Source organism: Cyprinodon tularosa, unplaced genomic scaffold (genome assembly GCF_016077235.1).
Source record: "Cyprinodon tularosa strain WSP-4 unplaced genomic scaffold, ASM1607723v1 ctg149, whole genome shotgun sequence".
NCBI lineage: Eukaryota > Metazoa > Chordata > Actinopteri > Cyprinodontiformes > Cyprinodontidae > Cyprinodon > Cyprinodon tularosa.
Window position 1 is genome coordinate 1555754 of NW_024038320.1, and position 27430 is coordinate 1583183.

Genomic DNA, 27430 nt, shown 5'->3' on the forward strand with positions numbered 1-27430 from the left:
AAAAGCACTATGTGTAAGCCTCAGACCTGCTGCAGGGGTCAAACAGACTCCCTCTGAATCAGGCAATGTATCTCCTACCTACTTGTTCCTGCCTTCAATCCCTTCACCTTTTTATGAGGTCAACAGTTAGAACAACAGGCTGCGTAGGAAAGGGAACCCCAGCTTTCCGGAAAAGATTTACAAAAAACAAATTCACACAAATACCTGTGCTTACTGTATACGGCCTCTCATACAAAGGACTGGGGGCAAATGTATTGCTGTGCTTGAAAGTTTAAATAACACAAAAATATTGATTTTGAATTTATATATATATATAAAAAAAAAACTCTTAAAGAAAACATAAAAGAACCTGGTTTCAGGTATTGCCTCAAAATGCCGTTGCTATTCAAGATATTCAAGATGAACAATTGATAGGAAGAATCCCAATTCCTTTTTTTTACCTCCTTCCTCAATCACACTTCTGCTTTGGATTGACTGTCCTTACTAATTTCAGACGTTGACTTAAACTTAGGTGTCACAATGCTGCACTACAACACAGGCAAAACTTACCTTACAAACATTTCTGAGGGAAAATTAATCCTGGCTTTCCTTTTTTTATTAGATACAGCTATCTTAATTAGTCAAGCTAAAGCTAACCTGGAAGTAAAATGAATAAAAAAAAATGTATGCAATCATAAATAATAACTCCTCCACCCATTGCAGAATTTATTACATACTTCCAAAAGGGAGTAATTGTGCTGTTTCCTCAAGAGAAAAAAAGGATCCACAGTTCTGCTACAGGCATGAATGATCCAACAAGGCAGCATAATGAAAAAGGAATCGCTTCCTTCTTTTTTTGTTTAGATAAAAAAACAAACAAAAAAAAACTCCCAGAAAGTCATTTTGTCATAGTTTTGACACCCCAGAAAAAAAACAGAGAAGTGGGACATGATCTCCTTCAGGATCTCCAGGTCCGTCTTTGCCAGCTCATCATTCTGATAGCTGTCTCCAAATAAAGGTACTATTGCATAACCGCTCCAGCAGTTCTTTGAGTGCAGCACTGCAGTGAAAGGCACTTAGATAAATTGATAAAAGCAGCAAAACACACTGATGTGCACCTTTAGTCTACACTGACTTTGTGTATATTACAGTTAGGAGCAAAAAGAAACAAACACAACAACATATAGAACAGGCTATGTGCACAGTTGATTTAAAGGAGGAAGCAGGAAGTCCGTGTCATGATGGTGCTACTATGCTGACACAGAGCAGTTCATGTCAACCAGGTCAAGGCTCCCAGTTGATGATCTTCATGTAGTTTTAGATTTCTGACAGTTCAGAAAAGCTGGAGGGGGTGACATATAGTCCCAGGTCACCACAGCAAAGGGAAGTCTACTTTGCCAAAGCCGGGGTCTCTGCGCAGCTCCCAGTACGTGTTGTTGCTCACCCACGTGTCATCCTTGGACTTCCTACCCAAACAGAATAACATAAAATCAACATCCTTAATTGAATCCTCATCACATTTTCCAATGGCTTCATTATAAATGATTCTTTTTTTGATGAACCACAAACATATTTTAATAATTCCTACTTAAAACCTCCTATACGATGCTTGTATTTTGTTTTAACATTCTCTCAATATTGCAGGAAATCAAAGCCCTAGATGTGTTGCAGCAAGAGTTAATACATTTTCACAGCTTAATAAATAAACAACAATCAATTCGTCTTTTAATACAGCAAAACTTGTTTTAATGCTTTGGAGAAAATCTCAAGCCCCAATCGGTGCATAAAGCCTGTCTATGGAGTTGAATGATGAAACTGAATCACATTTAGTCTTATACACCATAATACACCAAAAGAAATCATGTAAACATCCACAGTTGGATATTTTCAGTTGGAAATATTCCCCTATATAGGTAATGGAAATGTGCGATCAGTTTGATCACTCAGAAGAATAACATGTTCATAAATGGACATTTTGTTTCCAATAGAATAAAAGGGGTGAATCAGCTGATTTAATCCAAGCAGGTCAGACTGTCTATAACCTGCTACACTTGCTTTAAAAGCTTTAGAAACAACTTAATATATCACTTCCTATTATTAACATTTTTGGGACTGAAATGTTAATAATGATGGTGCTACTATGACTAGCTGCCATTCCTGCTGCTATTCTCCAATAATTATATATTCTGAGCTTCAGATCAGAATGCGAAATGGTGCATAATTTTTCACCTTTTAAACAAATATTTAATCTTTGTTCCACCGATAGCTAAAAGTTAAAATAAGTAAAAATGTTTTTTTTTTTAAGATGTGTTTGCAGATAAAAAACCCAGGAAAAACAAATCTTGACTTATGTTCCTCTTTCTAAGCTGTTTAACATCATATTTATTACAAATTTAACATTCAATCAAACAGAAGGGCTTAGTCATCCAGCTTTGGGTTCACTGCTATTCGGGTAAAAGTAAGGCACGCTAAGGACGGAGGATGGCGCCCACACTACCGAGTCTCAGGAAGGTATAATTTAAAGGCACACTGCGGACGAGTTATTTTAAATGATTCCTCAGGCCAATATATAGGGCTTGACACTATCAATGCTACAAGCAGGGCTCCCTTCATGAAATACCGACTATACAAACAGAGAGATGACAGACCGTCATTGGCCAGGTCATTTGACCTGGAAGAACGTATCGCTTAACAGCCACAGGCTCTTATATGGTCATAGAGCAAAGGGTTTAGCTCTAATATTTTTACGCCTGCTTGACTACTGGTCATGGATGAGCCAAGAAAAAAGTTTAAACCTTCTGATGGGGCTGAGAAAACATCAAAGGGATCACGCTGGAGGAAAATCAAAAGCCAATCATGGTTTGTTCGTTGTAAGTTAAAACTTTGCTCCTAGTTCACAGTCAGATGTCTTTGTTATTATTTTAAATGTTTAGTAAAAGCAAAATATGGGCAGTTACAGGTCTAGCGCTCCTAGTGGCCAAAAATTACATGGTGTGCCTTTATTTAGATGAACAAAAAAAATTGTGTCCAGCAACAGTATTTTGAACATTTAATATATTTTTATACAAAGCTGTCCCCCATCTTTAACAGGCTTTATTCTTGCAGGATCCACAGATTGTTAAAAATGAGACTGACATGACACCAGCTAGAGCAAATATTTGGTAGAAATGTATAGTTCTATGCTAAAGGAAAATCTACTCTCACCATTCATGCACATTTACAATCACAAACTACATATTTGTGCCCGTAGATTATAGACTTTATGCACTATATCACTGATAAAAGGCTTTCAGTGGATGCTCTGAAACTAATGCTGCACATATATGCCAAACCAAACTGTTTGATGTTTTCAATGAATCCTGTCTTCTTCTGTTGTATGAAAGCATGAAGCATGCATTGGATGGAGCAGAGGAAGTTGAATAAGACGCACAACCAACAGAAGAACGTACTTGAAAAACCGAGGCTGGTGGTTCATGTTGTTCTCTTGTAAGACTCTCCTCCTCTCCCTCTGCAGCTGCTCTATCCTCTGTTTCTGTTCTTCAGCTCCATCTATGTCCCCCTCTTCCAGCAGCCTGACACAAGCATAAAGACAGCCAGGTGAGAATGAGAAATGCTTTGTGGACTTCTGATTAGTAACAATCATTCAACACTTTTCATATCTGTATTTTAAGTGATAGTAATAAAGCACTGAAATTAAATATTTTCTCTTTTGCTATAGTTCATCTGATATTGGTATCAACCATCTCGAAATCTGGCAACTACTGACCAGATTTGCCATCTTTATTGCAGTCATGTCAGACACATTAATTGAAGAAATACAAAATAATCAAGAGATGATGTTCTGATTCTGCCAGGAAAACAGGAATAGGAAGAACCTCTGGTCCGGCCTGAAACGCGTGTCTGTGGGGGGCAGCAGCGGTCTTATGGAGTCATCCAGCTCATTCAACTCCACTGCAAACTGGGTAAAACCATAGTACTGCTCTTGTTCTTCTGGCATTTGATCTAAGGATGATCACATGATAAACAGGATTTACTACAACGTCTTCAGAGGAACATGAAGGTTTAGATTTCCTGGCTTTGTTTCACTCACTCGCTCGCCAAATACAGGTGGCAGAAGGAGGGTCTCCTTGAAACACTGATTCGTGCCATTTTCCAAAAATGGTGTGCACCACTTTTCCATTTGAATCTGTAACCACACCCTCTATCTCGTTCACCGAGGAGCTCCAGGTTCTTGCCTAAAGGGTGGGAAAGGAATTTTAAATTGAGTAGAACGAAGATCCAATTCTCACTTCATCCTAAAACAACAAAATCTATGGCCATATCTAAGAGGAATAATGTCTTTAGTAATCAAACCCAAGCAGTCATAACCATCAAAACTAAAACACATGAATGCTGAAAACGTAATGAGGCTATTCAATAAATGAGCATCCTTATTTGAATTGAATTACTGAAATAGGAAAAATTTTTAATGATTTTCTTAAACTCCTGAGATTCACATTTGGTTTCTATAATGCCTCCACTAGATGGCGATGTTTCCATTGACAGTAAAGCATCTGATTTATTTATTTTTTTACTCATCACGCCTCTACAGCACTGTACACGTAAAATATAGAAAACATCTGTACTTCTTTACCTTAACGAAGGTCACTTTACACTGGCAGTCGTCACTGTTGGTATTCTTGATGGACATCTCTCCATAATGTTCAATCCAACGTTGGCCGCTAAGGATGTTGTGGATGCAGGAGGTCACTTTGTTCCATTCGTAGTGGTCCCCAAAGCTGGAGGAGATAAAAACACACAAAATACTCTTTATTGTGTTGAAAAAAACAGCATGCTTTGTTGTGACAAACACACCCACAGCATGAACAAGAAGAGGACCTACGCAGGTAGTGTGACATGTGTGGTTCCCATGGGAACTATTTCCATGGACTTTCCCCAGAATTTGTTTTTCCATCGCACGTCTGAAATAGGAAGCACAAATCAATGAATGAAAAGATGTAAACGCAAAAAAAGTGAGTTACAAACGAGGCACCTCTTTCTCTTAACAATGCCAGCTGCTCAGTTTAATATGCAAGTTAAACCTAATCAATCAGATAGTTCATTTGGTTCAATACACTTGTTCTATTTTTGTTAATATTAAGAAGATAAAGGGGTCAAGTGAGTTAAAACAACATTTTAAGCAAAAATAAACCCAAAAAAGCCATAAAACATTCTGAAGAAGGGGAAGTGGAGGGTGACAGCACCGATCCACGCAGAGGAGATGAGGTTATTCCAAACATGCTCTCACCTTGCCAAAAGCAGAAGTTCCTTGAGTCAGAGTGACAAGCTGAGACAGGTGGATGATGACTCACCTGGGAGATGGAGGGATGAAACAATATGACCTTTTTTTTCAAGCTTTCTTGTTAAAACTTTGGAACAATCAGGATTAAAGATGAGGGATCAATTTTATGATATACACAAATCCTGATTGTCTACTTAGAGAATGGTTCTTATTTTTTGTCAGCAAATGAGTTCTTTAAAAAATAATAATCTTTGTAAAATAAAACTCAACATTTAGTGTTGATATGGTAAACTTTTGACTCCTAATAATTCTGATGCATCGATTTAGAAGAATAACAAAAGTAATTTTTCATAGGAGTATATTTGTCAGAAAAATGTGAGAAGTGTGTGGTAGTGATAGTACCTGCTCAGCTATAAACCTGAAGCCCTTATCAGGTCTGACACACTCGTACGTCTCTCCTAGGACGGGGTTAAAGGGCTTGCTTCCTGCTCGGTAGTAGGAGGACGCATAGGCAGATATTGCAAATGTTGCAACATATACCTGCAGAAAAAAAAGACGAAAGAGACTAATCAGACCAAGTTTTGAAATGTGAGCATTTGGAGTTGATTTTCAACATTTAAAAAAGGAACTATCTGAAAAGAGTTGCACCCATATGCATTCAGCCACCTTTACTCAGATAACCTGAAATAAAAGTGGAACCAGCTATTTCAGAAGTCGCCCATCTGCAAAATGTTCCATCCATCAGTTATGGATTATTAGTGAATGAAAAGCATCATAAAGACCAAGGATCTGCCACCTGAATTAAGACTGTGATTGAAAATATTTCATTTACACCCGGCCATGTCTTTAGACCAATGGTGAAAGCACGGTTTGATCTACAGTAACAGGCTAGAAAACTGCTTACTAAGGCGAGGAAGTAAGCCTCAGCCTGACGCCTGAGCAAGCGAGTGGAGAAATAAAACATCCATACAAGCTGCGGTAAAATAATTATCTGAACATCTGTCAGAGTTACTTTGCCAGCACGTTTTCTTGTATTATTAGGGTTTCAATCAAAAATCTTCGATTACCGGTACCAATACCGATACCTTCACTTTGATACCGTTTTCTGAACAATACTTTTTTTAATACCAATTTTATTATATTAATTCTAATAAAAAGAAAATAACATTACATATAAAAGTAAAAATCTTTTATTTTTAGCTCAGATTTTACAATTCCAAGCACTTTTCTTACATAAAAATAATTTTCATTGTCAAAGAACAGTTGCAAACAAGTGACAAGTCAGTGACTAATGCTCAGTGTTACATATTGAAGACTTTTTACTGAGAAGTTTTTCTGCAAAAAGGTTAACAGGTTTCTCAGCAAGCCCGCCCCTGGCTGATTGTTTCTCGAGCTGCAGAAAATGTATGCTCTGAGGGTCTGGATCATGCTTGGACACAGAGATACCTGGTTGCCAAGTTTGTGCAACTATTAAGTTGCAGTAACGCTAACAAATGTAAACTTGCCTGTTGAAGACGAGTCTGGTGGTGGAGATTTTGTGGAACACTGAGCAACTCTCTGCTCTTAAATTGAGCCATGCTTCATCAAGTTAGTGGTGTTGCCTGCCTTAGCAACCATGTCTTTTTGGCATATATTGCATTGTGCACTATTTGCATCAATCTTTCTAAAGTGAAGCCACACTTTGACCTCTTAGCATGTTTAAGTGGTTTGACGAAGCTGGCAACCAGTTCACAACAGATACATGTGAACCCCGTAGGCATAACCAAATATGTATTTTTTCTGAGTGACACAATCGTTTTAAGGTTACGGTAAATCAGTGAAACTTGGCACCAAAAGATGAGGCATGTTTTAATACTCTAAAACCGAAGCATTTCGGTCAGCATCATAAAAGAACCAAAGTTCGGTACCATTCGCTAAACATTAAAGCGCAGTGGATGAAGCATTAGAAAAGCACAATTTAATGGAAGTAATAACCTCCACCATAAGCGCAGTGACTGAGGAGTGACACAGGCAGGTGGAAGACTCTTGTCCATAGAGCTGGATAACTATTACCCTGCTCTGTAAAATATAGAGTGGTTAAACCCAACATAGCTGCACTACATGGTTATTACTCACCATGCGCTGGTAAGGGTCTTCAGTCTGGTTGGCGGTGTCCAGAAGGTCGCTGTACTCCAGCTCCTCACACAGCCTCTGCAGGGTGTTGATGGGTTCGTTGAGCTGCACAGGCATGGCCACCTTGGACAGATCTTTGCCGATGTTGTTCCTCAGGATGTTCCACAGGCTCACGCTGCTGGCTGGGCAGCGGCTTGGCAGCGTGGAGCGACGGCGAGCCAGGGTCACTACGCTGCTGACTGAAGGAGGAGAGGAGATCTGTGACAGTTGGAATCAAGGAGCTGGGAAACCAATATTTGTGTTTCTAAGAGCTATAATATACATGAAGCAGCGCCCTGATGATCTCTGCTAACAGATGGTTTAACATAAACTGAACGATAGAATCTCTGTTTGTAAACATGTCTGGAAGCTGGGGTTGCTCTTGTTCAACACATTCTCTGAGTCATTTCATTACGTTCATACATTTCCATAGTGCTGACAGTTAGTTTACACCAGCACTTAGTCACAATCATCAGCCCAACGTTGAGCAAGAAAGGCGTTCTTCAAGCAGCGATGGCTTTTCATCTGTTAGCTGGATTAATACAACACTAACACCAAAGGACACAAACAACTTGTAGCTCCATCGTGTACCAGAGTTGTGCCTGCCGCTGCCTCCATCGAAGGTATCCATGGAGACGGTGTCACTAACATCACTGATATAGGAGTCGTCATCTGACACCTGGACAAAGGAGATCAATGAGCGACGATTAGAGAGGCTGCAGGATAGAGGATAAAATAATAGGAGAGTCCTCAAACTCTGATTACTGGTTTTCTGATTTTCTCAGATTTTTTTAGAAAACTACAAACAATGAGACTATTTTTATAAAGATTCACAGAGTTTAGATATGCAGAATCACCACATGATTCTGCATTATCTCCCCACATGCAACAGATGCTGACATAAGCAAGCAAAGAAGAATGAACAGATGGATGAGTGGAGAGAACTAAAAGAGATTGTCTCAAGAAATATAATAATTTCGCCATTTTCCTTTTCCAGACTCATATAGAACTGAGAAATGCTTAAATCAAATTCAGAGCTCTTAAAATTTTGGAGCCAACGTGCAAAACTTAATTTCTGAAGAAAAAAAGCATGTTGCACGTTCCTGGGAGAACAGTCTGGATAGCTGAGAGCTAAACTGAACTCTTTGGATCCCATAACACAAACATTGTTTGGAGGAAGAAGTGCACTGCCCATCACCCAAAAAACACCGTACTGACAGTGAAGTTTGGTGGAAGAAAAATCATTGCATTGGGATTTTTCTTCTACATAAGGTGGGGGCAAACATCATATAAATAAATGGAGGGTGAATGGAAAAATGTACTGAGACATTTTTCATTTTGCAGGTTAATGAAAATAAAACGGTGGACATTTCAGCAAACAGTGATCCCCAAACTATGCAGATAAAAACACTAAAAATCTGAGTTCATAGAAGAAACTAACAAAAACCAGATTTAAATAGTATTAGTAGTGTGAAAGAATGGACCAGTATCACACATGGGCGATACAGGCCACTGGTTTCTCCATACAGGACCAGCAAAGACTTTAGGACATACAGTAGGTTTAAATTAACATCAGAAATCATGTTCACTACTTTTTCCCTGTTTCATCTCACATTATAACACATAACTTTCTTTTATGAGCTTATTTGTTTTCTATGTATGGATTACTTGGGTTTTTAATAACGGCTGGTAAAAAATTACATCAATATGACCTTTAGAAATGTGTTTCTATGAAAAATGGTAACGTGTTTAATACTTATTTTACCCACCATCTATTTATAGATCGATATAAAATCTATATTTAGAGAGAAACAGGAAACTTCAAGCTTCTCTCTTGTTCTGTACATAATTACTAATCTACTTAATGAAATCTAGTTTCCTTGCTGGATAAAAAGTTGGATTAATATTTTTGATTTTTTTTCTTTCATTTCTTATAGATAACACAAGGCATAGAAAACATAAACTAACTCTTATTTTAAATATCCTCCACTAACACTGTGTACATTTAATTAATATAATAATTTAAAATTAGCCATTTTTAAAATTAAAGAAATTATTCTCAATGTCTCAAAAATACCTTTAACATGGCTACTTAGATCATACAATCAGGGAACATGTGGCATTTAAACAAAATTTTTACCATTTGTTTTTTTACACAGATGGGAATAAAAAAGAAATGAGAAGAGATGACATGAATATTGACCTCATTCTCAGAAGAAGACGAAGACAAAAGGTACTCTTGTGCGTCAAAGAACTCCGAAATGGACTCTGGGATAGATAATCTGCTCTCGCTGGAGGCTTGGTGGACCAAGGAGTGTGGGGATCCCGTACCCTCCTGGTTTTAGGTAATATTGGTGAGAAATTAGACATAGAATACAGAAACATGACAGTAAACATGCAGTTGTGTGTTTTCTTTGCTCACTGATGTATAGAGGCTCTTGAGGCCGAAGACCTCAGGCGGCAGAGGGGCTTGCCGGTCGATGGTTTGCTTCAGCCTTTCCCTCTCTGCCACCATGGAGCTATATGCTGATTTTAGTGAAACATGAACTGGAGAGACAGAAAAGAAACAAGGAACAGGAGTTGTCATGGAAACTATGCGCCCATACAGAAGGAAACATACAGAGGCTCTTTTCTCCCCCTCACCCTACTGTACATTCATCCATCCAACTATTTGAGCAGACTCACTGTTGTTGGCCAGTCGGTAGAAATCCTGCTGCAGACGTGACACTTCTGTTGGCGAGTCCGGGGAAGGAGGACAAGCTTCCTGTGTGGCCGACACTGTGGTGGGGAGGTTGGGATTGGAGGCATGAAGGCGAGCGGACTGGGTGGAGGTGCAGCCTGGGACCTAGTGCCAAAAGGAGGATCCATGATTATCCCATTGAATTTCCCACTGATGATGTCGAATATATGATTGGCAGAAATGAAGACATTAAACACGCACTTGTAATGTGGCTTTGGCATCTTTGGCGTCTTTGCCGTTGTTTTTAGATCGCCATCTACGGGGCCTCCTCTCCTTTTTCGGGATGTCATAAGTAGATGACTGCAGAGCCAAAAGATGAAAAAGGTTTGATTTTACAAAAAACATTGGCATTTTTCACATGTGCTCTAACTTAAAAACATCCATTAAATACTTGATCAACGCTTAATAAAAAAAAACAACAACACCAGAGCCTAATGCCCATCTGTCACAGCCTTAGATAATGGGCTCTATGCACAGCTCCACTACTTCCTGAATTTAAAGCAGCTCCTTTGTTTCCTGTCTTTCATTACTGGACGAACTGATTAATCCAGGTGTGTCTGGCCAGTTACTTAGGTCATACACACCTGGATTAATCAGTGCATCCAATCATGAAAGACAGGAAACAAAGGAGCTGCTTTAAATTCAGGAAGTAGTGGAGTTGTGCATAGAGCCTATTAGGTAATTAAAGGTGTGGTGGAGGATTTTTGCTAATATTTGAAAAGACCCACCCTCTCCACTTTACGAAAAAAAAAGCACATGCACAACCCTGTACCCGCTGCTGAGAGGGAACGCCTATTAAACGTGTGCGAGGGCCCATTTCCCTTCGTGCACGCTCTGTTTAAAAGTTGCTGTTCTCATAGCTCATACAAGCTCACTGTGTCTGATTGTCCGCTCTAACCCCTAAATCCCTCAATCACTATATAGAGTGGGGACTATACAGTGGACTTTACAGCGAACTCAGTTAACTGACCGTTTGGAGAGATGATCGCTACTTTCTGCTCCCCGTTGGTCACTTAACTCCTCCTCCACCGCACGGTGCCTGCATCAACCTTGTTTCCACTGTCAGGTAGCGACAGCCTATGGCGACATCGGGCTGCTGTGACAGCAAATCCCATAATGCTTTGCGAGGAGAGCTCTCTGCGCAAAGCAATCTGGGATACATCCGCCTCTTCTGAGGCCTTTCTTTCTTCTCATACATGTCTCTTACAGTTCTCAGCCATTTTCATAGAACCGCGGAGACAAAGGTGAGCTTCAATGACTGTCTGAAACCGTAACTCACCACACATATGGCTAATGGGACGAGCATGTAGGACTGCCTTACGTAAACAGATCACCAGAATGATTGACAATTAGGAGGAACACTTATACACTTAGATTATCCATCCGAAAAAAGAAAATCCTACCAAGCACCTTAAAAATAATAAAAATAAATTGTGTTTTTGAAGATATCAATACCTTTATGCAAGCTATCAGGTAAAAGCAGCATGTTATGAACATTTTACTATTATGAAGTTGTGTTGAGATTTATGAATCAAAACCAAAAACAAATCAATTTATACTGAAATAGAAAATAAAAGGTGTTTGTCCTTCAAGATTTAAACTATTCAGAGAATAATGTAACCTGATAAAACTTGTAAACAATACTTAGTTTCAACACTGTCCAATCAGATGAATCCTGTAAAAGCAACATGCTAACCCTTAGGGATTTATTTACCCAGCTAAGTCCTCTAATAATACAGCAAACTCAAATGAAGCTCATAGCAACTCGGCGGCACTCAAATGAAGCTCTAAGTGTTCAGACATCTCTGCCCAATAATGGGAGATAAATGCGATGGACTTCATGGGTTTCTGAAAACATTCACTGGCACAAATGGAAGCAGAGATGCTGGCAGATAAAACAGCACAGCTGCTGATCATTAATGCGACTGCCGCTTGAACGACAGCCAACACGTGTACAGATGGGAGGGGGGCTAAGAGGGAACATAATCCGAGCAGCGGCGCTCACTTGTAGTGCGGTGATGGCTGGAGCCGAGTATGTTCGGTGGATGACCTCCATGCTCTTCAGCAGCTGGTTGAGCTCCAGCAGATAAGATTCGCATTCTTCCAGCTCTGAGTGATCAGCAGATTATTATTAGATCAAAGAGATGTGGACTGACACAGTGATGAAGAACCAAAACTGAGCGGCAAAGAAAACATAACACTAAACAAAAGCTTTTTTTATAAGGTAAATAGAGAGAGCAGCCAACCTTTGGAGCATTTATCCATCTCCTCTGAGGAGTGAAGCCAGGAGCTGACCTTAGCCTGGTGGATAGACGCCTGCTTAGGGAGAGTCGCTCTCTATGAGAAACGCAAAGCAAGACGAGAAACAAAAAGCAAAAAAACTCATCAGAACATTTCCAATCAGCAAAATAAAAAAACAAAAACAAAAAAAAAACAACAAAGCTTACTTTTCTAAATGAGTCATTAAGCGAAGGTGAGCTTGAGGTATGGGGGTGGAAGTGGTAGGTCTCATGAGGATATAAAGTGATTTCGTTCTGCCTAAACATACGGTGATGACGCAGCTTTGACACCCACTCCTCAAACAGCTCTGGAGCTTTCACCTTGGGGTCGTGAGATCAAATGAGGAAACAGAAAGTTACTGAAAGCCTCAGAGAAAGTCTTTGAGTAAAACATGTATAGGAAATGTAATAAAATGCCCCAAGGCCACAAGAAAACAGAAGAATCTAGAATTACCTTTAGGTGATAGATGTTGTCCTCTGTGTCCAGGTCAATACACATAGCCTTCTTCTTGATGGACATAACCGAGAGGCCCACATCTATCCGCCCGTGGACCTTTCCCTTCTGTAGCTGTACATAAATAATGGAGAAGTTGATTTCAGGTCACTATCAGGCTTTGCTGAAACTTTTCATAACAGTCAGTCCTTTTATATTTTTGTCACATTACAATCACCAATTTCTCTCTTTGTTTTCATGATCGATCATCACAAAGTTCTATCATGAAGCAGAAGGAATATGGTAGATGGTTTTATTCTCCTCCCATAGATTCTGACCAAAAAGCATCCTCACAGCATGGTGCTACACCACCATGCTACACGGTGGTGCTGGTGTCATCGAATCTTCTTCCAAATGTTTTTTTATGGCCTCTTACAAACTTTCCTTCATCAAGGCCAGATTTGAGTTAAAATTAAACTCCAAAGAAAATAGATATAATTACCTTTCCACTTACAGTCGCAGTGTGTCAATTATACTAAATCAGCTTAAATTAATCTAAGTTTGTGGTTTTGTAACATGAAAAATGTAAATGCAATACAGTGGAAGAACAGACAGATGGCACTGTTGAGGTGAAACCTACATCAGCTGCTCTCTTCGCATACTTCAGGATCCCTTTCTCCAAGATGAAGTATCTCTAAATGACAGAAAACAAAAGACATGTGCTGTTAAATATAAGTGGAGACAGACTTTTGTAACTCTGTTTTACAACAACTTTGAAACTGAATGCTTTGGTCATAACCTTAAAGTTTAAACTTTATAACATGAGCAGTCATGTAGGTGACCATCAGCTAAACATGTGATCACAAACTGACTTAACTAGAGTTTACGAGGACATTTTTCCCTTTATAACCCCAGATGGATGCTGACAGGGCATTCTAAGAGCTGAAATGTGGACTTTATTGTGTCGCAAGGTAGACCTGTTCAGATAAGCATGAGTGGAATAAACAGGAAAAAAAGGCCGTGGGAAATTATGTCAGGTTTACTTAACAGCTTTCAGCAACAAAGGAATAAAACAATGTAAAAACAAGGGAAGGAAATAGTGGATGAAATGAGGTCATCATCGCTGGAGGTGTCCAGGGATAGATGAGCCATGATCAAAGATTTAAAAATGGATGAAAGGATCATTATATCACAAAACACCTCTGACGTAAAATTTAAACCAAACACTGTATAAAAACACACACCTTTTACGTCTGATTTGGGGCAATTACTTTGCATCTCCTTCCCACAATCCTTCAACCCATTCCTTCAGCTAGAGCTGGTTTACTTGAGTGACTAATGGTCCCACTGAAACATCATCACTCTTGTCTTTAAGACCACCGGTGTAATCCAGGGTATATGCGGGTATACAGTGTATACCCACTTATTTTTAATCAGCATTGCATATACTCACTTCTAAATTCCCCATGATCTGATTCCGCACTATTAAGCAGAATCTCCCAGTCAAATTTCCCATTTTTTCCTAAGACAGTGAAGCCATTACCTGCACTACTTTGCTTCTAATTGACTATTACTTATTGCTCTTACTGATTATATTGGTTAATTTTAGGAATGACGACCAATGAGCCAATCAGATGCAGAGAGAGGCGGTTCATGCTAATTTTACTATTGCTCACATATCAAATAACATTTAGAAGTTTAATTCAATTGATTTGCCTTTAGAATTAGCAAAGAACTAGTAATATGAATCGAGCTTCATTTCCTAATGATAAACATCCTTGTGAATTAACATTAGCCAGTGGTTCAGCTAATGTTAATGATGCTACCCTGTTACAGTTAAGCCTAACGTCAGTGCCCTCTCTGCCCCCCTTCCTCTTTACTGACAAGATGCTGTCAGTAAGAGGAAGGTGCCTCATCACCCTGAAAGATGTCCGTGCAACTTTGGATTAAGAAGTCAACGGCGCTAGGCAGGCGAGGGCCATTTTTATTGTTGGACAGTCTAAATTATATTCCTAATTTGTCCGGGCTCAACGGTACTGGGTTAGGAGAATATATCACTGTTGATGTTTTGTAAATACATTTTTATCTTAAATATTGTTGTGTTACGGATTGTTTTAATGAATAATTTGAAAGATGAATTCCAATCATGATATCTATCTATCTATCTATCTATCTATCTATCTATATATATATATATATATGATGCATTTAATTTTTCTTTCTAAGCTCAAATATGAACAACAATGTAAAATTCACATATAATACGTTTTATTTAAATAAATGTTTAAAAATAACAGTATTTTATAATCATACAGGCTGCCTGTGTGACCTGTAATACGCAAAGTATTTGAATCTAAGCAAGCCAGTTTTTCCTAAAATAAAAGCATTTGTTCTTTAATAGCAGGTAAGTGAGACACTTTGCCAATGGAATAAGACAATTTACATTAAGAAATTATTTTTTTAAACTACAGCAGTCTCTCATTTCAAGTGCATAATATCAAATTATCTAATTTTAAGGGTAAAATACTCATCCCATTGGCAAATCATCTTATTTACCTACTCAAATTAAGGATAAATACACTTATTTTAAGACAGTTTTACTAACTTTTAGCTGTTTTTTACAGTGTACGAACAAACTGCTTCTGATTAAGTCATGTTAGTTTTAATAGCGGCCACACTAACTGCTTAGAATCAGCTGCTCAGAGACAGTTTGCAAAAAAAACTACTGACTTGCTAAGTGAGTGAAAAGGCATCATTCATGAGGATGGACTGAAGAATAAAAAACAGTTCACTCAAAAGCCATAAATGTTTCTCACTCGTCTGTCGGCCGGCGTTTAGTTATGTCATAATCCATCCTCCCTGAGATCAAGTAGCAGAAATTATATGACACTGAGTAAACACTAGGAAGGAATTTTTGGGTAACCTACATAGAGCGGTCTAACATGTTCTGGGCTGCATCAAAAAAGAGGGCAATATACCTACTTCTCCAGGGACCACTACACTACTGCTTAAGACATATTTGAGAACAAGATTTAACTTCCTGGCTGTCATTAATAAATGTTTTTAAAATGCCATTTGTTTTATGAAGTGTACCTGTCCCTTTTACAGCCAAACACCCACACAGCTGTGTCCTTATCTCCACATATAAATAATTGTTTTTAGAGCCAAAACACTTCAAAACACACCACATGTCTCAAAAATGAAGGTCTAACTTTGTGCTGGGGGATTGATCTAAACATCTACCACCAAAAGACATTCATGTTGCTGGAAATTTCCCTGATGTTTATACTTACAAATAAAGTTAATCAAATATTCTTTCAATCTGATCACTTTTTTCGTTCTGAACCGGCCAGTAGTCAGTTTGAATCGGATGTAATCAAACGGATGGAGCAAAAGATTAGTGTAATCATTAAAGAGAAAAGGCTAAAATACCAAAGTACTAAATCAAAAAGCACCTCGGCAACTCTGAGACGGGTCTATTGTTGCAAGGCCTAAAGATTTCTTTCATAATAACTAAATAAAAGCAACTTGTTCAGATATTTATGTCTCATTTCTTGTCAGAAACCATCATCTCGGCTGAATAAAAATACTGCGATGTTTAAACCCTCCAAGGGTTTGAATAATTGAGGTGTTTGAAAAGAGAAAAGGTGCACCATCAGGTGTCTGGAAATTATATCCAAGGAGAAACCGGACCTAAGGAGGTCAACCATGTCCTGATTTCATTTCATTAATTTCATGTCAGTCAAGAAGAAAGTTTGTTTCAGTTTTGCCTCTAATTAAATTAATTGTTGCTTTTAAAGCGTCATTATCTGGTTTTCTGAAATGGTTTAGAGGTACAGTAATCGTTGTGTAAGTTATACTTTAAAAGAAATACTAGAAAATAAACCAATCTTTTATAAATATTGCATGGGAGGTCCTTTTTTTTAAGCAAATTCAAATTATTTTGGTAATCCTAACTGACCCAAACCAAGCTTGGTAGAGCTTTAATATGCGGGTGAGTAGCTCACCTTATGCCATCCCTTCATGGGCCACTTCCTCCTCTTGAAGAGGAAGCCTTCCTGTGGGTCAGGCTCCTGGATGCTGGAAGGAACACCCCTGAGCCCCTCCACAATCTCCCAGCTATCCTGAAAAGACACATATGAACAACACAGCATGACCTAGATGAGTCTGAAATTCCTTCCCTTCATATAACAGGCTGTAAACACAGCTCCGCGTATAAGCATTTAGCTAAACTAAAACCGAGGAACTAAAACTGGTAGGATCCTGAAAATCTAACTTTCATATGGTGGTCAATAGAGAACATGGCGCTTCTGCCTCTGGGCTGAGGCTTTTCATGAAGGGTTAAAAAAGGAATGCAGACAGAACCATTTGTTTTATAGCAGCCTGACAAATAATAAAAACAAGCTAAACATTTTTTTCATCATTAACAGCTGCTTCATTGAGTCTGCGTCAATAATTAGAGACAAACCTATAGACCTAGATTAGGTCTTATGCTCCAGTCAAAGAGACCCCTCCTATTTCTTTTCTTCTACATTGTAAAAATGAGACATTTCTAAAGTAAGCAGAATCTGAAATAGTTTTGTTCAATTATTTTAGGATTTAGGTCTCAAAATCAAACTATTTTCATTTCTTTTTGCAGAGACAAAACAAATGCACAAAGAAGAGGATTTTAAACCTGGCACTAGAAATTATTGTGGGAATCAGCTTTTATTCTGATCTTCTAACATAAAAATCTTTCACTCCTTATGCTTTAATTCCAAAAAAGTAAAAAAAAAAAAAAAAACAACTGGACTTTGTTCTCCAGGTTTTAAGAAGTTTCGCTTCCCATCCAGGAAGATTTTTTTAATTTTTGAGCTTTTTGGAATGACCTGGATGACTGAGAATCTTCACCAGCCTAACGCATATACATCTAAAATTGAGATTCGTTTGTGACATCCATTCTATTTCAACTGTAAGCTATTAAAAAGTACATATCTATGAGTGTAGATAAGCTTTCATGGGTTCATTCCAGAGTTTTTCTTTTTCTCTGCTCAGCTTAAACTCACACTGTCCAATGTGCTGATAGTTTAGGCAATGAAGACATCAATTTTATATTCAGTATATGCATAGGACAGATTGTCTTATTATCCTTTAGAGATAAAACCTAGACTAGAAGGAGAATAGAGAGTGTAAAAGCAGATAAAGATAAACATAAAATAGACAAAAAATATCTGGGGCTTCAGCCAAACGCTGAAGTTTTAAGACAATTTTAAACTTGATTACATTCTATTTACTATGTTTTGACTATGACTATGAGCTGCGCTTAAACTGTGATACTGCTTGACCTGTTTCACAGCCCCGGAGCGATAAGATGCCGATTTACATTAAGCAAATCAGAGGTCAGCTCACATTACCCATGAAGAAAAACAAACTGCAGAACGACTGCTTTGGCTGCACACCCAAAGCGGGCATGCAGACGTCATGCCTTACATACCTGGTTGGTTTCATGTTTAGAGGAGCCGCTGCTGTCGCTGTGTGTGGGCGACAGAGATGTCATCTTTTCGCACAAAGAGTGGTCACAGCGAAACCTCCGGGAGCATCACCCTGACCTTTGAAGGCCTCGCCAACAGTCAGCACTGCAGAGAAAGGTCGGCAAAGGTTACAATTAGTCAAACGAGAACAGTGGTACATACAGGAGCCTGAAGTCCAGCAAACAGAGGACTCATTTGCTCACTAGCTTTCTGACTAACTGTAAAATCCCTAAAAGTAAAAAACACATGATCTTTGAGGAAGCTTGATAGAAATATCCTGAAAACATTAATCATCACAACTCATCTTCCAGACAAATGGGGAAAGAAAAGGGTATTTTACACCCATTCTGACTTATTCACTACCTTTAGTTTTGCTGCTACTGTTTATATAAATGTGAATGAGGTTCATGGGTAAGAAATAAAGTCAATATTTATGGCCCCAGCGGTACCATAAGAGAGCAGTGATCAAACGGCCCGTTTTTGATCACAGCTTCTGGATGAGGACGGCAGCGTGTTGGCCTCAGGAAAAGAGAGAATGTTGAGTATATTTTACATTTTTAAAGAAAAGCATCACAGAAACATTTTCAAAGGTTTATTCATGATTAACTGCAGATAGTTTTGTTAATTTTATACAGAAAACAGACCAGTTAAGGCCATAATAAAACCTCCTAAAGTGATTTATAGTCATATATTTCTCATCTTTTAGTCATGTGTTGTATAAATTAAAACACTAACAACCATGCATGTAAGCATCAACTCCACGTTCCTTCCCTAAAACAGCATGAAAATGTAGGTTTCTTTGCCAAAGCATTGAGTATGTGCTCCATCCGATTTGTACTCTCCAGAACACCCATGCATTAATGTCAATGATAACATTAATATACAGTATAATAGGGCTGAAACAATTAATCGGATTAATCAGGATTAATAGATTATTGAAATAATCTTCAACTAATTTAGTAATTGATTAATTCTTAACTGGATTAGAGAGACCAAAATATGCCTTTAGCTGACAGGGAAACCAACTTAGAGCAGTAATTAAACCAAAATTGTAAAAAAAAAATATATATATATATAAACCTTTTATGTTGAAGATAAATAAACATTTTTTCTACAGGTGCTGGTCATAAAATTAGAATATCATGAAAAAGTAGATTGATTTCAGTAATTCCATTTAAAAAGTGAAACTTGTATATTATATTCATACATTACATACAAACTCATATATTTCAGATGTTTATTTTGTTTAATTTTGATGATTACAAATGACAACAAATGAAAATCTCAAATTCATCATATCAGAAAATTAGAATATTACTGAAGACCAATAAAAACAAAGGATTTATAGAAATGTTGGCCAACTGAAAAGTATGAACATGAAAAGTATGAGCATGTACAGCACTCAGTATTTAGTTGGGCCTCCTTTGGCCTGTATTACTGCAGCAATGCGGCGTGGCATGGAGTCGATCAGTCTGTGGCACTGCTCAGGTGTTATGATAGCCCAGGTTGCTCTAATAGTGGCTTTTAGCTCTTCTGAATTGTTGGGTCTGGTGTATTGCATCTTCTTCTTCACAATACCCCATAGATTTTCTATGGGGTTAAGGTCAGCAGAGTTTGCTGGCCAATTAAGAACAGGGATACCATGGTCCTTCAACCAGGTACTGGTAGCTTTGGCACTGTGTGCAGGTGCCAAGTCCTGTTGGAAAATGAAATCTGCATCTCCAAAAAGTTGGTCAGCTGCAGGAAGCATGAAGTGCTCTAAAACTTCCTGGTATGTGGCTGCGTTGACCCTGGACCTCAGAAAACACAATGGACCAACACCAGCAGATGACATGGCACCCCAAACCATCACTGACTGTGGAAACTTTACACTGGACTTCAAGCAACGTGGATGAAGTGCCTCTCTTCTTTTCCTCCAGACTCTGGGACCTTGATTTCCAAAGGAAATGCAAAATTTACTTTCATCAGAGAACATGACTTTGGACCACTCACCAGCAGTCCAGTCCTGTTTCTCTTTAGACGCTTCTGACGCTGTCTGTGGTTCAAGAGTGGCTTGACACAAGGAATGCGACAGCAGAAACCCATGTCTTTCATACGTCTGTGTGTGGTGGTTCTTGAAGCACTCACTCCAGCTGCAGTCCACTCTTTGTGAATCTCCCCCACATTTTTGAATGGGTTTTGTTTCACAATCCTCTCCAGGGTGCGGTTATCTCTCTTGCTTGTACACTTTTTTCGACCACATCTTTTCCTTCCCTTCGCCTCTCTATTAATGTGCTTGGACACTGAGCTCTGTGAACAGCCAGCCTCTTTAGCGATGACCTTTTGTGTCTTGCCCTCCTTGTGCAAGGTGTCGATGGTCGTCTTTTGGACAACTGTCAAGTCAGCAGTCTTCCCCATGATTGTGTAGCCTATAGAACTAGACTGAAAGACCATTTAAAGGCTTTTGCAGGTGGTTTGAGTTAATTAGCTGATTAGAGTGTGGCACCAGGGGCCATCAATTTTGAACCTTTTCACAATATTCTAATTTTCTGATATGATGAATTTGAGATTTTCATTTGCTGTCATTTGTAATCATCAAAATTAAACAAAATAAACATCTGAAATATATGAGTTTGTATGTAATGTATGAATATAATATACAAGCTTCACTTTTTAAATGGAATTACTGAAATCAATCTACTTTTTCATGATATTCTAATTTTATGACCAGCACCTGTATATGCTTTATCCAGAACTCAAAGTGGAAACGTTTTAGTTTCACCTGGTTAAATTTTGTAAGAAGTCTTTTTTAAGAAACATTTTGTTACCCGGTTATTAACAGATTAATCAAAAATAATCAAACTGATTACTTAATTTGCAAAATAATCGTTAGCTACAGCCCTACTATACATGTAATAATCACATTATCGGAACAGGAATGTGATAATACTTTTTTGTGTGTAAAAAAAAAAAGAAGTTTGGTTAATATAAGATTAAATGGTGGCATAACATGCAGAGTTCTGGTTTCCATATGAATAGGCAGAAAAACCCAAAGAGTTTCTATTTAGATACTCAGGAGGTTTCTCATTTTTCTCACACGTGCGAAACAGAAAAACAAACACAGGACAGGTTTAAAAGACCTTTGGTAGTGATTAGTTTTCTTTGGAATGTCACTACACCTCGACACTCCCTTCTTGAGAAAAATATTCCTATTCTCCTAAAACATTCAAACGCAGGAAATGTTGTGGTGTTGACATTGATTTACTGCAACTATTTCTGATCTCCTGTAACCAGCAGTAAGCTGGCGGGGACAATGGATGAAGGAACACTTTAAAACATTCCATTACTTTGACTGCTTAGAAATATAACCAGTTATGACAGAGACAATCATTTAATTAAAACAGAATACCTGTCCATCAATCCATATTATGTTAATACTATTTAAAAACCCTATTTTTGAATGTAAAATCAGCATGTCTATTTAGCAGCTACCTGCATCTTCTATGGTATTGAAGGTGTTTATTGTAGAGCTAAAGAAGCCGATCAGATGAATCATGATAAATCAATACTTGTGAACTAATTAAGTAATGAAAAAAAATGCTAACTAGAGTTTATGTAGTTTGCTAAATGAACAACTCATTAAGAGTGGCAAATAACTGAAAAATGAAAATACAAAAAAAACTTGCTTTAGGTGAAAAATCTTTATCTGTAAAAAAAAGTTTTCTAGATTTCTGGGCTGGTTTTAGTTTCACTTGGTTCAAATTCTTTAAAAATGGATGAAGCACCTCCATGTATTAGGGGCGTATAATCAATCTACATGGATACAGTGATGAAATGATTCATTTACAAGCAAACAAATTAAGACATCAAGGCAAAATGGTCATCTTTAAGATACGCCTTTATTTTCAAACAAGTGATCTAATATTATTATTATTAGTAGTAGTAGAATTTCTTAATTACCTTTTTTTATCATCCATGCCTGGAAGCTTAGAAATAAAATAGTTAATACATATTTAAGTTGTTTTTGGTAAGTTGACTTTTATGTAACTAACTGTATGGGATGGGCTGACGATGTAGCATTGCACTAATCGCAGATTCTCAACTGAATGGAAATTGTGTCATCACAGATTTTGTGATATCAGCAAGTATCCTCCTATTGTTATCCAAAAAAAAAAAAAAATTAACATTCTAGTGAGGTAAGCCTGGTGATTTACACTACTACTACTGTCAGTAAAAAAAAAAAAAAAGTCAAAAATTTATAGAATTATGATAAGGCCACATGGCCTGAGCATGCGTGGGTTCTTTCCGGGTACTCCGGCTTCCTCCTACAGCCCCCCCCCCCCCCAAAAAAAAACATGACTGTAAGGTTAATTGGCTTCTCTAGAAAATTCTCCTTAGGTATGAGTGTGTGCGTGAATGGTTGTTTGTCTCGGTGTTGCCCTGCGGGTGTACCCCGCCTCTCGCCCTTTGACAGCTGGAAATAGGCACCAGCACCCCTTGCGACCTCACTTGGGATTAAGCATGTTTGAAAATGGATGGATGGATGGATGGATGGATGGATGGATGGATGGATAGATAGATAATGGCACATCAAATATTGTATTACTCATTACGTCCAGTCCGCTCAGCTAGGAACTCACAATGAAAGCATTTACACAGCTGCTGCTCCGCAGTTATGTGTCCAACCAATCCTTTGGTAAAAACAACAATCCTTTTGATAGTGTTTAACCAATCTATATTAGTAAAAGGGCTAACCAATACAAGTTGGTCAGTTTGAACACAATGTTGTTTAAGCTGTCAACAACACATACAACTCACTAGAAACAGCTATATTTACTTAGGGCTGCAACTAATGATTATTTTGATAACTAATTAATTTGTTGACAATGATTGCCATTCATTTATTAACAATCGGGTAGCAAAAGGTTCTTCAAAGAATTTTTTCTTTTTACAGAATTCAACCCGCTGAAAGAAAAGCTTTTCAACTTGAGGAATTCTGGGTAGCAAAAGGGTTTTTTATGTTAAATGTAAAATGTATATATTTTTTCAACAATTCTGTTCTAAGGAATGTTTCAGAGTCTCTATACTCCACTTAACCATAAAACATTGTCTAAATCAATCGATTGGTTATTTCTATAATCAATTAATCACAATTAATCAGATTAATTGTTTCAGTCCTAATATTAATACATTTGTGAATATTTTCATACATCTGTGTGTGTGTGTGTCTATTAGTGACAGCTCACATTAGAATATTTACTGGGCTGTTTATATTAACTTTGATAATAAAAATATAATGATTAAACAATTAAGAAACCAAAATAAGTAACAAAGATTACTTAATATTGGATTTTATTGAATCTACATATAAAAATCAGGTGAGGGCATCCATACTTTTGGGTTTTACACCACAGGGAAGCCAAGCAGAATGAACACACCAGGGTCATTCAGGGCTATACCTCCGAGGACATTTATGCACTTTTCTCCCACAGCCATAAGAAAAAGAAAAAAATGTTTTAGTCAAAACTAAAAAGAATATTTTTGTAGCAAATGAGAGATTTTGTCTTGCTCACATTTTTATTGTGGTACATCAGAAAAAATCTGAAATAAAATGCTATGTAAAGTTGAGAACGTCTGAAAAACCTTTTTTTATGCATATTTTTGAAGACACTTATTTCTAAGAATGCAGACGGGCCCTAGGAAGAGGAAACCTCCTCATCTGGTGGGAAGGCCTGCAGGCTTTGCATGTGTTTACGTCAACACCTGGATTTAAATTTGCGTTGCAGGCTCTGTCCTCTATAAGCCCTCTGTTTGGCTTAAAAGAACATAGTGAAGTTCCCCCAAGGCCTTGCTGTTTGCACCAAGCTCAGAACATGAGTCATCAACAGGAAAGAATCCGTGCTCCACTGCCTCCGACTCAACCACAACACCATCCTGGTTACAGTCAACAGACGGCTAAAAGCAGACGGGAGAACACAGACGGCGCTTTTGCTCTGCGCCTTTGGAGCACTGGAAACATATTCAAGCAGGCTCCAGATCATAAACTTAGGTATGTTAATTTAGCTGTCTAGCTGTTCTTTTTGCACTTTGCAGGTTGTGACTTGCACTGCCTTTTTAGCTCCACCTCAGTTTTTCTGGGAAAAATCAAGACAGGAATCCACTAAACACGCCCTCGACACACAGGATTTGCTTCATCTGTCAAAAGGCAGCAGCAGTATGAAAACATAAAAGATGTACTGTCTTATTATGTGCTATCTTAGATCGGGGCATCAGTGTGGATTGAAATGCACCTAATAGGGGGCATTTTTGTATAATCATTGCTAAATCATGTTTTTAAGTAATAAAGGAAACCTGGACCTGAGGAAGGTGTCCTTTTTAGTCAATCAGAAGGAAATTGTCTTTTCAAAAAATGAATAATTAAACTAAAGTGAGTTTCACTTGTCTGGAAGATGAAGCATTTTCCTTCCAATGTTGAAGCTCAAGTAGAAAACGGGAGGAAAGCCAGAGAAATCAGAAGGATGAGCCACGTCGCTCTACGGGCCAGCTCCCACAGTCTCCATGGTAACCAAATGCTTTAAAGAGAGATGGGCGGTGGCAGACTCACCTACCTCCATTATTGCCTCAGGTTTTAACTCAGATACTGTAGACGCCACAGCATCAGGAGGCACCATAGGTTTCACAGCAGACCCCATGATTAGACGGCTGGATTGTAGCTGCATGGCTGCTCCATGCCATCAGCACTCAGAGAATCTGTACGCCAACTTGTCAACATGATGGCACTGGAAATTCACTGTACATGAGATACTGTCTCCTTTTGCTATTTTTGTTGATTAGAAAGGACTATGTTGCTCAAAACTAATAAAAAGGATATTAAATTATTTATTTTTAAACATCCTGGTATGTGAGAGAAACACACAACGCATTAACAAGGAGAATTTGAGCTGTAGCTGACATTTTCAAGACACTTACAGAACCTGAGTCGACCTACATGACAGATCCAGGGCATCCAGCTGCTGACATCAAATTCAAACAACCTTATAAGCTTGTTAATAGTATGAAGAATAATCGTCTGTGATTTTATATGCTTCCTACAAATCTTTCGAGGAACAATGGTTCCTCTGGGTTACAGGCATTAGAAAAATTATCATATGTGCGTGTGTGTAAAAATATAATTTTTGCTGAAAAGCTCAGGTACAGGTAATGAATTAAGTAAATAAACACCGAGAGTTAAATGAAAAAACAAGAACTATTGCGCATATTAATGATCTACAACATAATAATAAATAAAGAGCAAGTTGATGCAACAAAGGGCCTACTAGAAAAATGTTATTAAAAGACTACAACAAATCACTAATGTAATCAGATAATAGAATGGGAATAATAATGAAAAAAACATTGACCCAATTATCTATTGTCCCATTTCCCTCCTTTCTTTACCTCAACAACATTTGCAGCAATGAGATTCTTTAAGCAGACCCACAAAAATACCCAGAGTGCATCAGTGCAAACATCAGGCCTCATGTCTCACTATCTCACCACACATCCGCTCCTCTCTAAGCCGTGATGAATCTGCAGTGTAGAATTAATACTTGGGACTGAGCTGTATATATAGATAAACTGTGAATGAAGCTGGGCCATCGTTCCCTCAGCGTTCCACCGAATGACGGAGTGCCCTACTTACAGCCTCTCCTCTGGGCGCTGACTGCAGGCCTGTTCAATGAAGCCTTTTGCGGCGCAAGCTTAAAAAAAAGCATCCGCCTTACGTGATGCGAGTTCATCATTAAGGTGAAGACATGTTGTAAATCTGGCTTAAATTATGCAAATGGGCCGAGAGGAAGAAATTTACTGCGATCCAATAGACCTGCAGTCACACTAGAACCACAGACATAAAGCATTGCTTTGGGACAATATGTAATATACAACACAGGTTATGAATGCACCTGGATAGTGTTTTGTGTATTTTTATTTCCTTCTGGTCAATATTTTGCAGAACTTCAATTACAGCTGGACCAGCTGGTCAACTGTTGGGATGCGTCTACAACCACTTCTGCACATGAGGAAACTGAAAGTATTTACGTATTTACGTCAAACACACGTTCAAACACACGTTCAGCTCTAAGTTTTCAAAAGTCAGGACTGACTGAGTCATACATTTGAGCTGTTTACATGGCTGAATGTTTGGGGTCGTTGTTCTGCAGGAGGCCGAGTCCTCCGCTGCCTAATTGCTCTGTAATCTGCCTTCCATCAACCCCGATCAACTTCCTCTCCCTCACTAAGGAATGCCATATCACAGTGTAGACTCCTTGTTCAAACTGTTGAAGGTTTTTTGACCTCCTGACCAAATCCTCCTCTACTTGTTTGCTGTGTTTTTACTTGACTTCTTGTCTTTTTATTTCAACAGTAGGTCTCCTCCAGAAAACTTCCATATATAAACAGATTGATTCATCAGTAATTACATCCTGTCCTGGATGGTCTTGAAAAAATAAAGAACTAAAATCAGAAATGACTAGAAAAGTTGTTTATACTCCAAATGAAGCTATACACCTGAGTTCCTTATAGCCAAGGACACTCTGTACAAGAGATAAAGCAAAGAGGACATTTTCCCTCTGTGGATGATCACAAGACAGTCCACTTCTGCACAAGAAATCTTTTTTAGCAGTTCAGGAAAGGTGGAGGATAAATATAAAAGAAGCATATGTGTCCTTTTCTGGGTTGAGGGTGACCGAGGGCAACCCACATCCTGCCTATTTTTAGAGTAACCCTGCTTTGTTCCTCCATAAAGCTCAGCCTCATCGTACCTGACTTTCAGGCTGACACCTGAGGGATAGTCTAGCTGGAGTTTCCAGTCCAGCAATGAGAGAAAAAAAACACAGAGCCTTACCGATCAGCGACTTTCTCCCACACACGCCTGAAGTAAGAGGGCCATTGACGGTCCAAATCATAATTAATATCCTCTACTTTGTTAATACTGCAGTGATGCAGAAGGAAGCTTCCCACAGATTACAGAACTATCAAGTTAAAACTGAGGATGATCCTCTGATGATCAGAGACTCTTTTAACAGAATAACATCTGGATCT

General features: G+C 38.3%; 1 protein-coding gene across 2 annotated transcripts in view; it reads right to left on the reverse strand.

Moving 5' to 3' along the window:
- Positions 1-681: 681 nt before the first annotated feature.
- Positions 682-27430, reverse strand: part of LOC119779520 (oxysterol-binding protein-related protein 3-like) — a 29902-nt gene continuing 3153 nt past the window's right edge. Inside the window, exons 2-22 of one of the 2 annotated variants that reach the window (XM_038279189.1) lie at positions 18337-18478; positions 16871-16987; positions 13504-13557; positions 12885-12998; positions 12599-12751; positions 12398-12488; positions 12157-12260; positions 10353-10451; positions 10097-10256; positions 9834-9958; positions 9615-9746; positions 8003-8090; positions 7376-7611; positions 5663-5800; positions 5267-5330; positions 4862-4940; positions 4613-4757; positions 4070-4214; positions 3855-3981; positions 3429-3551; positions 682-1445 (exon numbers count right to left, since the gene is read on the reverse strand). In XM_038279189.1, coding sequence (XP_038135117.1) covers positions 1349-1445; positions 3429-3551; positions 3855-3981; positions 4070-4214; positions 4613-4757; positions 4862-4940; positions 5267-5330; positions 5663-5800; positions 7376-7611; positions 8003-8090; positions 9615-9746; positions 9834-9958; positions 10097-10256; positions 10353-10451; positions 12157-12260; positions 12398-12488; positions 12599-12751; positions 12885-12998; positions 13504-13557; positions 16871-16987; positions 18337-18399 — 2454 coding nt within the window. In that variant the 5' untranslated portion in view covers positions 18400-18478 and the 3' untranslated portion in view covers positions 682-1348. Of the gene's footprint in view, positions 1446-3428; positions 3552-3854; positions 3982-4069; positions 4215-4612; positions 4758-4861; positions 4941-5266; positions 5331-5662; positions 5801-7375; positions 7612-8002; positions 8091-9614; positions 9750-9833; positions 9959-10096; positions 10257-10352; positions 10452-12156; positions 12261-12397; positions 12489-12598; positions 12752-12884; positions 12999-13503; positions 13558-16870; positions 16988-18336; positions 18479-27430 lie in introns of both variants that reach the window. The other variant, XM_038279188.1, reaches the window with a different exon arrangement.